This window comes from Metopolophium dirhodum, chromosome 5 (assembly GCF_019925205.1).
Source record: "Metopolophium dirhodum isolate CAU chromosome 5, ASM1992520v1, whole genome shotgun sequence".
Lineage (NCBI taxonomy): Eukaryota > Metazoa > Arthropoda > Insecta > Hemiptera > Aphididae > Metopolophium > Metopolophium dirhodum.
In genome coordinates, this window is record NC_083564.1 from 16,784,490 (window position 1) to 16,800,164 (window position 15,675).

The 15,675-nt window shown below is 28.9% G+C and overlaps 1 protein-coding gene and 1 pseudogene across 2 annotated transcripts; both read right to left on the bottom strand.

Annotated features, from left to right (window-relative positions):
* The window catches only part of LOC132945568 (UDP-glucosyltransferase 2-like), a 45,272-nt pseudogene that overhangs the window by 5,470 nt on the left and 24,127 nt on the right, over nt 1-15,675 (bottom strand).
* On the bottom strand, nt 64-6,174 carry LOC132944866 (vesicular glutamate transporter 2-like). Of its 2 annotated transcripts, none has more exons than XM_061014390.1 (10): nt 6,031-6,174; nt 5,287-5,490; nt 2,735-2,814; nt 2,467-2,567; nt 1,767-1,884; nt 1,517-1,691; nt 1,223-1,428; nt 885-1,125; nt 663-790; nt 64-586 (listed from the first exon to the last, which is right to left on the bottom strand). In XM_061014390.1, the coding sequence occupies exons 2-10, from the start codon at nt 5,447-5,449 to the stop codon at nt 410-412; spliced, it is 1,389 nt and encodes a 462-aa protein (XP_060870373.1). In that variant the 5' UTR covers nt 5,450-5,490; nt 6,031-6,174; the 3' UTR covers nt 64-409. The 2 variants fall into 2 exon arrangements, with proteins under 2 accessions (XP_060870373.1, XP_060870372.1); XM_061014389.1 differs by having other exon boundaries at nt 5,287-5,536.

Genomic DNA, 15,675 nt, shown 5'->3' on the forward strand with positions numbered 1-15,675 from the left:
AAAAAATGGGTCGCTTTCAATAGCCTTAAATGTTTTATAAAAGAACTGCGACAATTTTTTTTTTAAATATTTATTTATTGGAGCCTATGTAGCTTATAACTTATGAGGATGTTATATAACATTTTTAAACTTATTTTACACACAAACAAAAATTATATAAGCCAATATTTTCGAATGTCTATAATAATAGTACAAGCATTTTAAAAATATTATTAAGTTGAAAAAAAAAAATAATTTAAATAATTAGTGAAAAATTGAAGTTAAAATGATTGTTTGACATCAACTGAAGTCGTTGGAGCCTGCTTAAATTAGGTTAATATAACTAGCTCTTCGTAATATCCATAATATTATTATTACAATATAACAAGCATTGTAGAAATAGTAACCATATTATTATAATGTATAATTGTTATGTACATGGTAAATTATTATAATTATTGCTTTCAACCATAATTTGTTGATTTTCTTCTACCGAATTATCTGCTGCCCATGGCTGTACTTCCGCCGAAGCGAAAATGTCATAAAACACAGCTACCGCAAAACATATTGTCCCCATCATGAAACCAGTTTCGACTTCGTTACGTACCTATATTGAGATATGGTTATGACAGTCAAGTTAATTTGATAACAATAAGAAATTAAAAATGTTTTTATTTTATTACCCAAGTACTGAATAAAGTGTTTACGACATTGTCCCATAAAAAGTTGGAAATATAATTTATGGTTAGCAGTAAACTATAAAGTAAACTAGCATATTTTGGTGCAATATCTAAATGGTTTAAGTAGAATCCTATAAGAACCAACGTAATTTGGATTTATAATATTATATAAAAATAGTTTTCAATATTGTATGTTCTTCATAGGTAGGTACATTTTATACTTACCAAAAATGTAAAGATATTTCATTTCTGTTAAAATATAACCCCATATTTTATTTGTTTTTAAACTGTAACCTAAAATATCTTTCAGAAAATAATATATGCCCATCGTACTAAAATATGAGCAACTCCAGAGCTTTCTGACGCTGACGGTGGGAATGGATTCTGTGATTTCTGGAATTAATTCAGCCAGAACGATGAAAAGCAACAATAAAATTATAGTGTATTTCCTCAATTCTGACATTTCCTGTGTGGTTAGTTTTTTTTATAAACACAGTATATTATATTATTGCTTTCGTTAAAACAGAAATATAAACCCTTCGTAGTTTATAAAAACTACTTACGCTGTTGTGATAAACACTTCCAATTGTTTGATTAAGCTGAGCATCACACGCGTATAATAAGGCAATCACAAGCAAAGGTTTTGAAGTATAAAACGATTTCCATGGTATGTCCGGTAAGTTAGAAGAATATCGTGGGTTCAGGCTCTGACGTCGATTTCCATTGAACGCGTTCAGCCAAAAAAGATACCATAACAATCCAATCACACCTATGAACATTATACATTTATACCGATTATTATCCTGATATCCAAGTGTAGAGCATCAAAATGTAATAGTAATTGTAAGTATATATACCAAAACATAGAGTTGTCGTATAATAAATACAAATTTGTTCGTGGAGTATAGGAGCACTGAGATGTCCACTATTAAATATCATCCAGCACAATATTATTGGAACGTGACGTATTGACTGTTTCTTCAGTGGGATCGAATATGCCAAAGTCCCGTGAATTGACAAAATAATGGTGGCCTATATATTATATTACACACCATTATTACTTTGTACTATTAAAGCACACTTCACAATGAAGATTGTTATTTTTACCATTGCCATTGATATGTAAAACTGTGTGAAACAATGCATGTAAGCGCTCAAGTATTTCATGCTCACGAGTAAAATTATATGACCAATCGAAAATAAAAAGACTGATACCCCTAAAATTCTGAAAATATTATTATAAGCTTATAACACTACATCTCATCATAATTTTTGGGTGAGATAGGACTATGATTCATGCAAATTAATTTGTTATAACTTATAAGTATGTGGATGCAGTGGTTGCACCCATGCTGGAATTTGGTTGTACGAGATAAGAAAACCGCTAAATATAGCTTCTACAGAAACTTCTAAAGTACCTACCTACTTTTTATTTCGCATAATTTTGCACTCATACGAAAAGTAATAAATATCCTATACCTTGCATATTTTTGTCAGAACTCAAGAGTAATAAGTATTGCATTTTTTTATAATTATTTTAAATTTAAATCATTATACTCAAAGTAGACATTGTATTGCGTACTTTGTACCTATATTATATTATCATAATATTTTATTGAAAATACACGCATTATTTATTAACGGGCTTGAAGCCCAATAGAACAATATAAATTATAGTATTTAGTTTATTTAATATATTACGTATTGCACATTGCACATAGCACATTGCATATTGCATATAATATATAAATCCTAGCCCTATAGTATTAAAAGGATATTATATTTGATTTGAGTATTGATCGATTACTTGTGTGCAGGATAAACAGTTGCTAAAACACCACCAGGTATTAAGCCGATAAAATATCCGTTCATTTTGTAAGATGAGCAATTATAATTGGAAGTGTAAATCTGTAATATAATAATATAACATTATTCAAATGGATAAAAAAATGTGAAATTACTAATATTAGGTATTATTGAATATTTTTGATACGCGCATTGCTATATCAGTGGTAAATATAACTTGTATACCAATATTTGATAATAGTTATTATACTATAACTGCAGGCACTTACTTTATTTTTATTTTGTTCCTTCAGATACACAAGAACCGTATATGGATATAAAACAAATAAAATCCACGAAATGATGATACCTATGGAAAAAAAATCAAATCAATCAATTAAATATTTGACATTTTTATAGACACTACTCTGTACGTAATTTTCAAATTCGATACATTATGTTAGATTCTGAGCGGAGCAAGGAAGCTAGTGGTTTTACAATGATATTATTTATTTATTTTTTATATCCGGTATACAAAATTTCTACCAGAAGGAGTGCTTCGATTTCAACCATATCTTTTACCAAATTGGAGTAAGATGGTACTTTAGAGAGGTAATTTTTCGATTTTATTAATAGTTATTTAATGCCACGGGAAAAACCACCAAAAAATTACGGAAACCCTCTAAAAATGGGATTTTAATTTCTAACGCTTTGTTTATCACCATAGAAACAAATATAAAATAATAATATTATAATATTAATTCAACTTACATGATAATAAATAATAACAGTATAAAATATCCAAACTGACAAACCGTCTGCGCTCAGGGTCGTTTTTCTCATACAATTATATTATATCATTGAATTCAAGTTTAATACAATCCATTTTACAATGATCCACTTGTAACTTATACTGTACAGCAGAGCGACATCCACTTACTCGCTTTTTTAAATATTTTCATCTTATAAGTTATAAACTGTAATAATTATTTTATTTCATTTTATAATAATAATTTAATGTCGTTTAATGTTTATCAAACACAGGTTAGTCACTGCAGCTTACCCATTTACAATCGGATATTCGGATCATAGCAAAAAAGGTTGGCATTTTGGCAATTGGGTACTATAATATACACCATACAGTTTACCATACACACATAGTATGTACAGAGTGTTTTACCAAGCATGATCACCCCCATATTTTCATTTAATAATGCATTTTTTCAAATTCTGATTTTTTTAATTTTTAAATATACCTATAGGTACTTAAAGACAATTTTTTCAAATTCTTTAATTTTTTATTTTTTATGTACTAGGTACTAAAGGAGTAACGATACAATTCTGTTTTTTTTAAATGAGGACCGCCCTTTTTTACTTTAAATTATTTAGTGGATCATTTTTTCGGAAAATGTTGATGTACATAATTATTCAAAATTCAAATAACTAGTTTCTTAGTTTATTAAAATGCTTGTACTAAGAATAATAGTCCTTAAAAATGGTTTTACAAAAATATAAAATAGGTGTAATATTGGAACTAGTATTTATTATACTTGACCCATTTTCAAAAATTGTTTAAGTTAATTAATATTTATGACTAAAATTTTCAAATCACCATAGCCCCCATATCTTATAAGCCTATTGCCATGGGCCTTTTATCTTTAGAACACAAACTTAAATAATTCAAAAACTACTCTCACAAATGTTGATTCTGATACGTCAAATTTATCAGAAAAAATAACCACTGAATAATTTACAGCTGGAAGGAGGGTTCTTATTGGAAAAACAGAAGCTTGTGTCTCCACAGGGCACTCCTTAAGTAGTACAAAAAATCTTAAGAATTTGAATTTTTTTTTATATTTAAATATTACAAAAATCAGATTTTAAATTACTGCGTTATTGAAGAAAAAAGAGGGTAAGCATGCTTGGTGAATCACTCTGTATATGTATATAATTATATAAATTATACATATTTTGCTCATTATATATTTTCGTTTTTGAATGGATGATTTCAAAATAATAACACTAAGCTATGGGACACTAACCTACCTCATAAATTACAATTATTAACCAACGAGAACTCGGCTATAATAAATACAAGATAATATAAGTATTATAGGCACTGTTTAACTTCTAAACCGATTAATTATTAAAATGTATTATTAGAATATTATACTCAAAGAGTGGGTTATACCAATAACATAGAGTTCATTCGCTATTTTCATAAAGAATGTCTACACTTTTCTACCTTAAGAGGACGTATCACCCGCATTTGTTGTCTCTGTCTTACACACGTACGGCATATCAAAAACTGTTTTGCGCTGGAAACAACCGAGAAGACTACAGTCATAACTAAGAAACGAAATATTTATCACATTTAAAGGAAAATTCTGGCTGTGCCACATCATTTTTTTGATATCACTAATACGAAAAATGTTCTTATTGTTTCAAAATCCATTATTATTTGTGTTTGTTTAAGCTTTAATAACTTTTTTTGAAGTTCCGATAACGAAAAAATAAAAACGATATTCCACAGCCAAAGTTTTTCATTTTATGTGGTGAAAATTTTGTTTCTTAGTTATGACTGTAGCCTTCTCGGTTCTTTCCCAAGCAAAACAGTATTTGCTATGCCGTTCGTGTGTAAGATGGAGAAAACAAATACGGGTGAAACGTCCTCTTAACTGAATATTTATGTTTGAATTCATGTAGACGGTTGAAAATATAGAAGCTTTACCGACAGATGATAACACACATCATTATATTTTTATGATTATTTAATTTAACGTGCTCATCGTCAGTGGGGTAAATAATAATACTTATCGAAAAAATACTGCTCTATATTTACCAATAAGTCCAAGCAAAACTATTGCGTATCCTCTGTTCCAGTATGTAGTTTTCAATCGGGCAAAATATATGTCGATGAATCTGGACCACCGTGATGGCTGTTCTTGTAATTGGAATTGAGACGGAGAATTCCATCTAATTGTTTCGTCATCCCCGATAATCATCTTCCACTTCTTAAAATAAATTGGCTGGCTGACGGATTACGCTGTGCATTTTTTTCATAGTCAAATCTCAAATATTTTGTTTTAATACTGTACAAAGAATTTACAACGAAATGTAAAAAAATTTTAATTTTAAATAATATGGATTGTTGTCTTTTCTCCAGTAACGTGTTCGGTCTTTTTAACAATGAATAAGGAGTTTTTAATTATTTAATACTATGGTAAATGTTTAACCATTTTGCTTTATATTTATTTTTTTTAAAAAAGTATGTATAGGGGGATTAGGTATAGCGAAAATTAATGTTAATATAAATATTATACAATTATAATTCCAAATGTTTGCAGTAATGTTTTAAAACATATTAACGTCGTTTCAACAAGAAAAATTATTTAAATAATGCAATTTGTCAAACTAATAAACTGTCATTAATATTATGCATTTGCATAATGAATCCGTTCTCTATAGTTTGAACAATATCATAATCATATAACATGTACCTACCGGTTATAATAGGTATATGTTACATAATCGTATATTTATATAACTACTTACTTTTATTATAATAATATATTATGCCACTTACATTAATTATAGTTTTCTAAACTTTAGGGTGTGGAGTATGGACGTATAGAACGTTTCCAATGTGTGCAAACGATGGTCCGACTAAAATTGTATTAAGTGTAGGTAGTTATAAATGAATAAATCTATATTGTACAGTGTTGGGAAAAACAACTCTATGATTAAAGTTCATAATGTCTGATGACATTATTATCTTTTAAATACCATACATTCATAGAATTCGACAACATGTTATTACTATATGTTGTGGATAAAAAGGAAAAAAAATATAGGATGGAGTGAGGGACTATAATAGGCACCTGTTAAAAATATATGCGTCTCAAACGATAATATTATATTTTATACTTATCGCATTTGAATCATATGGTACAGTACGACGGTAATCGCGTTTTACGTTTTTCAAAATACGATTACGCACGTTCTAGTGGGACAATAGAACAAACATGGTAAGATAATAAAAAGTGTCGATAAAAATCTATTCTATATGTTTTCAGTTTAGACGTAGGTTACGGTTGTAACGTCAAAAAAGCCACTTAAACAATTTTAAACCTAATATACTTATAATATTATTGTACCTAGTTATTATTCCTGGTTTACCTATAGCCTATCTTGTCGAAATAGTGCACTTATTAATAAATTCTTGGACTCGAATCGCCAAAGTCATTACATTATAACTAACAACGATGATATAATGAACATAGTACGAGTGTTATAAGTTACAACTTATAATCAAATAATGCTCCCATACAGCAAATTAATATTTTTAATATATTTTCAAAACATTTTTCAAGAAACGAAAATGTTTTTAAATGGCTTTCATTACATTTTCTTTAAGCATTTAAAGTTCAAATCTTGACAAAATACGGAAAAATCACGAAAATTAGCAAATTATTTTGAGTTGAGAATTCATAAAAATTTTTCTTTTTAAATGTAAGATTTGAAAATGTAATATAAGATTATCTATTTAAAGTTTGTCTACCTTTATCAAAAAAAAAAATGTCTACAAGAAAGTCAAATTAAATTTTTATGAGCGTTTGAAATTCATATTTTTACAACATTAGATATTCACTCGATATAATATCATGTAACGATTTTCTTATTTTGTTGTAATTAAAAAACGTATGACTGTAGATACTTGAAAATTTCACTGAATGTTTGTATTAGCATTTTCTATACACGATAAAATTTTGAAAATAATTTGACTCTTTTTGAGCTTTTTACGGACATTGTCAGTTTTCAATTTTTTTAGTTTTTTTTTCTATAAATATCATTAAAATTTTATTTGTTGGGTAAAAAAGCGTGAAAATTAATTCGAGGCTCCTGATATAAAGTTACAATAGCAGTAGAAAATACATAGGCACATTTTTTTTTTATAAGCATTTAAAGTTCAAATTTTGACAAAATTTATGAAATTTATAATTTAATAATTATTTTGTAATTAAAAATTTATAAAATGTTCAACTTTTATAGCTAAGGATCGAAAATTTAAAACAAGGTTCCACGTAAATAGGTTATATATAAATTACTTTATTCACAATAATATCTTCAAATATACTTGGTAATATCATAGGCTGACTGACCGTTTTCGCTCAGAATTGTTTTTCTTATACAATGATATTAAATCATTGAATTCAAATTTAACACCATCCATTACAGTGACCCACTTGTAACCTACTGTACAGTAGAGCGACATCCACTTACCCACCTTTTTTATTTTGATGAGAAAAAGTTATAAAAATATTGTCATTTTAAAATTGCTGTATGGGTGGTCTCTTATATTATCTTATAGGTACAGTTGTTGCCAGATAAATTGAGACGGCGGCGGCGGCGTGATAACGGAAAACCAGTGGTTCTCCGTATTTGAATATTATTAACGAAAATACATCAATAAACCAAAAGTTGTCACAAAAATTATTGTACGATATCAATTTAAAATCAAACATTCTGATAATAATCTTTTATTTAAGAACAAAAAGTAGAAATTGTAAAATAATATAAATATATTAATAATAATAAATAAAATTGTTTGCACTGAACCGGGTTCGAACTAGTGACTGCGCGCGTCGTAGCCAACTGTGTGACCTTTGTACCACACTGCCAGCGACTAGTTTTGGCTACACTTACTGAAAAGTGCCGCTGTCGCCGTCTCAATTTATCTGGCAACGACTGTACAACTGTACAATGCATCGTTTCAATGCTTGATTTGGAAAAAAAATTAGAAGGGCCCCTCTCAACGGATGTTGGATGAAAGAGCATTCCACACGTACAAAGTTCCTCATAAGTTGCTGTTAGAGGAAATTAAAAAAAAAGTTGAACGTAAATCAACAATTTTTCTGAAGTTAAAATGTTGACAAGTCATCAAAACCACGAACATTTGAAAAATAACTTCTAATTAGAAATTCATAAAAATATTTTTATATGCAGGTATCTAAGATTTAAAATTCTTATACTAAATTCCCATTAAGTTCCCTACATTCAACATAAAAAAAAAAATACTAAAAGTCAAATTAATTTTTTACGAGCTTTTAAAATTAGATATTGGATATTCACATGTAAATTATTAAAAAATGCACGTACAACAATTTTCTTATTTTGTTATTGAAAAACCATTAACCGTAGCCGTGACGTGAAATCGAACGTGGTGCGTGAAGAATCGCCGCCGAAAATGCATGAACACGATAATAGTATTATAAAATATCGTAAAAAGTTTTGGAAAATCCTTTCTTATTGCACATCCGTAGGCTGTAGCAATAAAGGTCAAGCCCGGATTAAGGGGGGGGGGGGTCCAAGGGGGCCATTAGAATTTATTTGGGGGCCTCAGATTTGTCTATTACTATTTTCTTTATAGGCTATAACACTGCATAAATCACCTAAAAAAAAATCGATGATTATTTAGCGAGGAAAAAAGCTTGTAAATTATAATTTATAAATAAAGTGATACATTATTCATTATTTATTGCGATGTACCTAATACCTATGTATATTTATTATAACAGGTACCTTATATTAAATAATAATATATAGATTATTTGTTTTTTTTCGTACAGGGGCCTCATTTAAAACTTTGGCCGCTGAGACTCAACAATTCTTAATCCGGGCTTGATAAAGGTACCATTGTTCCAAATGTCAAGTTCATACATTTTGAGTTTTTGAAAAGTTAAAATCATTATAAAGTCAACTTGAAATCAGCTGGAAAATTCACCACTAGCGGTTGTATGCAATAGTGGCTATATGCTATATAATATAGCGCGCTGGCTAATAAGCCTGTAAATTTTGCTTCTATATCGGCATGATGTCGCAATCACATTGGTTAGTTGCAGCTGATTCTGTAAGTAATTTCTATTGCCATGTGAAATCGCTCATGACATAGCCCGTCGGGCAACAATTATAATTTCTTTACTCGTGCTAATAATAAGCTAGAAACATACATTTGTAGGTTTTAAGATATAGTTTCATCCTTGTGTGTGTGTGTGTGTATGTGTCGGGTGTCCAGCATTCTCGCTGTATGTAGCCTCGGCAAAAGTATATTATTACACAAAAATAAATGAAAATTAAAGTAGTTACGCTTTGAATTCAATGTTTTATTTAATGATAATCAGTTGTCATTGTGCAGTCACACAGTGAGGTTGTGTTTCTCTTGATAGTGTTATTTTCGTTACGGTTTTCCTAATTAATATTAAATTTTAATTCATGGCTATGACATCTAATAATGTTCAAAATTGTTCATCTTGTTCAGTTTTGTTTGCCGAACTTGATACACCTGTTAAATGCGATGGATGCATTTCAGTATTTCATACTAAATGCACCGGCCTATCACCGAGCGAATTAAAATGTCTTTCTTTAAAAACTCGTAATTTAAAATACTTTTGTGAATCCTGTAATAATGGATTACGTGACATTCCAGAATTAAAAATGCTAATAAACCGATTGCTTAGTGAAGTTAACGAACTTAAAAATCAAAAAAATAATGGTAATAATGTTTCACATTATTCAGAAGAATTCATCATTAATGAGATCGGCGATCGTAACATGAGAGCCTCTAATCTAATATTATACAATGTTCCAGAGTCCAACTCGGATAACACCGCCGACAGAATTGCTCACGACTCTAATGTTGTAAGTAATCTTATTGATTCAATTATTATTGGTGATAAAAATATTAAACCGGTAAAATTATTACGTTTGGGTATTCGTGTTAATGATAAAACTCGTCCAATTAAAGCGATATTTAGTTCATCAATTGATGTCTTTGAAATACTCAAATCTAATAAAAAATTATTATCACTTAATCCACCTTCCAATATTGGTATCAGCTCAGACCGTACGTTGTATCAAAGAAACTACATGAAAAAACTTCGTGAAGAGCTGGAGTCCCGTAGATCAAGTGATGGTGGTAACGAATTAATTATCAGATACGTAAGAGGTACTCCAACAATAGTTTCCAGAAATGACCGTCCTAATACTCGTGAAAAAAATTTTTTTTAATAAATATGTTTTATCAAAATGTACGCGGTCTACTAACCAAAATCCCATATTTAAGAAATGCTTTACTTAATGTTAATTATGATATTATTTGTTTAAATGAAACTTGGTTAAATAGTAATGTTTTTGATGCTGAACTAGGTTTTAATAACTATAATTTATACAGAAATGATCGTATTTTAAGTCTTGGAAAAAGTAGAGGTGGTGGTGTATTAATTGCCGTAAATAAAAATATCATCTGTGAATTATTAACTGTACCTTCTGTTGTTGGAATCGAGCAAATATTTTTAAATCTTACAGTTAACAATATAAAAATTATTATAGGTTGCGTTTATATACCTCCAGGTGCTTCCTCTGATATCTATTCAAATCATTGTGATATAGTTGAGTCTATTTTTTTTAGATTTCCTGAACACTATTTTGTAATAGTTGGTGATTTTAATTTAAGTAGTTTCGACTGGTCTGTTGATCCAAACAGTCAAAATCATAGGTCTGGTGGCATCATATTTAATAGTTATATAAATTTCTTGAATCTTGAACAATGTAATATTATTAAAAATTGTGACAGTCGAACACTCGATTGTTTAATGCTTAGTAAAAATGCAGAACTTATTTCTAATTGTTATTCGGTTGACTCTCTGGTACATACAATTGATAAATATCATCCTCCTTTAGACGTGGTTATTAAATTTAAAAATTCCTCTATGAGTGACCATTATGAGTCGCCTTATATTTTAAATTTTAAAAAATGCAATTTTAATGAGATCTCTCATTTTCTTTCCAGTATTGATTTCAATCTAAATCTTAACAAAAATCTGTCTCTCGACGCCTTAGTCGATTCTTTTTACGAAATCATTTATCACACATTTAGTTTGTTTGTTCCAAAAACTAAAATTTATAATAGTTATTCCCCTGCATGGGCAAATGCTGAGCTCAGAAATCTGATAATTAAAAAGAAGTGTGCTCATAAAAAATATAAACTTAGTACTTCTTTTGCCAATTATATTGAATTTTCTGAGCTTCGAAAAAAATGTAAGAAATTGAATCAAATTTCCCACAATCAATACATTTCAGATTTGGAAAATAGCTTGCAAATAAACATTAAACCTTTTTGGAATTATGTAAATTCTATGAAGAAAACGAAAAATAATGTCCCGGACTGTATGAATTATAATAATGTGACATCAAATAATATCTCTGAAACTGTCAAGTTATTTGCAGATTATTTTTCCAGTGTTTATGTAAGCAGCTCTTTGAATTCTAATGAGATTGTAACGTTATCTACACTTTCTTCTAACGATAATCATATTAATTTAAGCTCTTGGTCTATTGATACGGGTGAGATTTATGAATATTTAACTTCTTTAGATCCGCATACTGGGACAGGACCCGATGGTATTCCAGCAGCATTTTTAAAAAATTGTAGTTCTGTACTTGTTAAACCACTGCATTTTATTTTCAACAAATCACTGAATCTGGGCTATTTTCCGGATTCTTGGAAAAAATCGTTTGTGACCCCAATTCATAAGGCAGGGGATAGACATAATATAGCTAATTACAGACCTATTTCCAAATTATCCATTATTCCCAAAATATTTGAAGCTACAATAACTAAAAAACTTTCCATAATTGTCTCTCCTCTTATTTGCAAAAACCAACATGGTTTCAGACCTAATATGTCAATCTCCACTAACATACTACTTAATCAATCCAAAATACTTAAAGCCTTAAATAATCGAGCTCAGTTAGATTCAATCTATACTGACTTTCAGAAAGCTTTCGATAAGGTTAATCATCACCTACTTCTTAAAAAAATATCTACATTCGGTATTCATGGACATTTTTTAAATTGGTTATGGTCCTACTTAAACTGTCGAACTCAGGCGGTTAAAGTATCACATAGTATCTCTCCTTACTTCCCAGTTAGTTCTGGGGTACCACAAGGTTCCCATTTAGGACCTCTTTTATTCATAATGTTCATTAATGATTTACCCTCTATTTTTGATAACACGGTCGATATACTGCTATTTGCTGATGATGCAAAAATTTTCTCTACAATTTATTCTCCTTCAGATGCTTTAAATTTGCAAGCTAACTTGGATAAATTTGTAATATGGACTCACCAAAATAGTTTATCTCTAAATATAAACAAATGTAATGTTATTACATTTTCACGCATCGATAATCCTATTAGCTTTGATTACAAAATTGATAATTGTTCCGTTACAAGAGCGACTTCTATTAGAGATTTAGGGATTATTATTGATTGCAATTTGTCTTTCACCACTCACATTAATACTATTACCAAGAAATCTTTTAAGATGCTTGGCTTTATCAACCGAAACACAGTTAATTTTAAAAATATAAATGCCTTGAAAATATTATTTTTTGCGCTAGTTAGATCTCATGTTGAGTTTGGATCAATAGTCTGGTCACCTAGTTACGCCACTTTTATTAATACAATTGAAAATGTACAACTTAAATTCTTGAAGTTATTGTGTTACAAATTAAATATTCCACTTATTTCAAAGAACTCATACAATATGCGAATGAGTGAGTTAAGCTTTATATCTTGTGAAGTAAGAAGAAAGGTTGCTGATATTATGTTTATATATGATTTATTAAATGGTCACATTTCTTCCCCAGATTTGCTCTCAATGATAGCATTTAATACAGCGAATCACTGTTTAAGAAAATCAAACTTATTTCATGTTCCATTTTATAATAATAATTACAGCTCCACTTCTTACTTTCCAAGAGCATTGAAACTAGCAAATCTTGTTGTTGATCATGTTGATTTCTTCTTCATGTCACGTAATGTTTTCAAAAGAAATGTATATTTAGTCTTAAACGATGTTGTAAATTAAGTAATATTCTATCATTATACTATTAGGTATTGATTTAGAGTTGTCTCCTATTGTATTATTATTATTGTTTCATTATTTAAACTTGTCTAATTATTATTATTATTGTTTTAAATCGAGTCGTTTATTGTTAATTGTAAAATACTTAAATGTTAAATTATGTTGTATTCTTGATACTTATTATTATTTTATATTGTCGGCTCATTATTATTATTATTGTTTTAAATCGAGTCGTTTATTATTAATTGTAAAATAATTAAATGTTTATTATTAATTGTAAAATACTTAAATGTTAAACCTGTACTGTATTGTTTACACAAAAGGGTCTTTACCCGTTTATTATACAAATAAAAAATAAAATAAAATAACAAAATATACGGTACAGTATAAATATAATATAATATTATTTAATATATAATATATAATTAATTACAATTTGAATTATAAAGGTATAAACTATAAACATGGTATATGTATAATATTATAATAAGTAATAACAAATTAATATATTATTTATGCATATTTAAGATTTTTTCGTGCATATTTGGTTGGTTTTTAATGCATATGAATCCACGCTCTAGTTATATGGAAATAATAATATCCGTTATTTTATTCAAAAATGTATTACAATTAATTACCAATACAATATTTACAATACAATACAATACAATACAATACAATACAATACAATACAATACAACACACCAGATTAGATAATAATATGAACAATAATAAATTCATGATATTATAGTTATTACGCTACAGTGGAAATTAAAAATTGATTAAAATAAACGTATCGACAAATAATATATATAAGTGACGTGTAATTTATATCCGGTATTCCGGTGAATACACGTAATATTAATAAAAAAAATAGGTATTTTCTCAACTATAAATATTAAATGGGACATTTTCGTGTCCCGCTCGGCCTTTGTTCGGGACACCAGGACAAAAATCACAAAACCGGTAGTGTCCCGGCCACGATTTAAGATATATAGGTTAAACATCGGCCTATAACAAATAGTGCTTTATGGTGACAGATGAACTAACTATCTGAAACAGCTGAGAGCCCAGAATCACTAGCGCTCGTTGTGGTTTAAATATGTTAAATATATATTTATAATATCATAACGGCATAACCACTTACCACGGTTATCTGCTTTTGATACCAATAATACCTATAGTATATTGTATAGTATTATTGAATCTATATACTTGTCCTCATGATGCGCTAGCTGGAAACAGCTGTTTCAGATAGTTAGTTCACCGGTCAAATTATGGGAGTTCGATACGCAACCTGTACATCTTAAATCGTGGTTCCGGCAAATTCGGGACATATGGCAACCCTGAACCCTATCCTAGAGCCAGCCGTGATGCGGGCGCACCAGCGCCAAAATTACATGCTGTAGTGAGACGCTCCTATATTTTCTAAAGTTAGGTCAAATAATGATGTGGTTCGTAATTTCGGTTATGCGTTAACTATAAATGATAAATCAGTCAATCAAGGCATATTATTCTTTTATTTGAACAAATTCTATTTAACGAATTTCTCTTTACAAATAACTTTTTGTCGCCTTTGAGGCTTCATAATATGGAAGCATCACTGTATTATAAAAATATTAAATCAATCGTTATATACTTATGTAAGAGTATCGTCACAATGTATCACTATAAATTCCCTTTAATTTCAGTTAAACTTAATGTCTTTTTACTAAAATATAAATTTGATTGAATCAAATGATTTTTTGTTGTTTCACAATGATATATACGTATATACGATGATCTCCCTATAATGAGAGTAATATAGAAACTAATGTAAAAATGGCATACACAATTATTTATGCACATGAATGGAAAACACTTAAATTTTTATAATTTTCTCGATTATCCTTTAATTCAACAATAATAGCGTGTATCATAAGTTTCAATTAACATTGGACAATAGCCATGAGTTATGAAATATATTACTGATAGTTGATACATTTAGAGGGATCGACATGCTTGATCTGTAACCTCTAAATATTTCCGGAAATATTTATAAAACTATACCTAATATTTGAAATGCTATTAAGTTGTTCCGAAAATAATAAATTTCCTAATTTAAACTGAATAGTACAAACAAAGCTAAATAAGTTACATACGATTCAATTTCCTCAAATAAATTTGTTCTATATATAGCAGGAATCAAAAATAATATTTATATTATTATGTAAGTACTACTAAGTAGTATGAAAATTTCAAGTTTAGGGTCTTGGCGTCAGCTATCTACATCTCAGCTTCTTTGAGCCTTCTCGTAGGAGTCA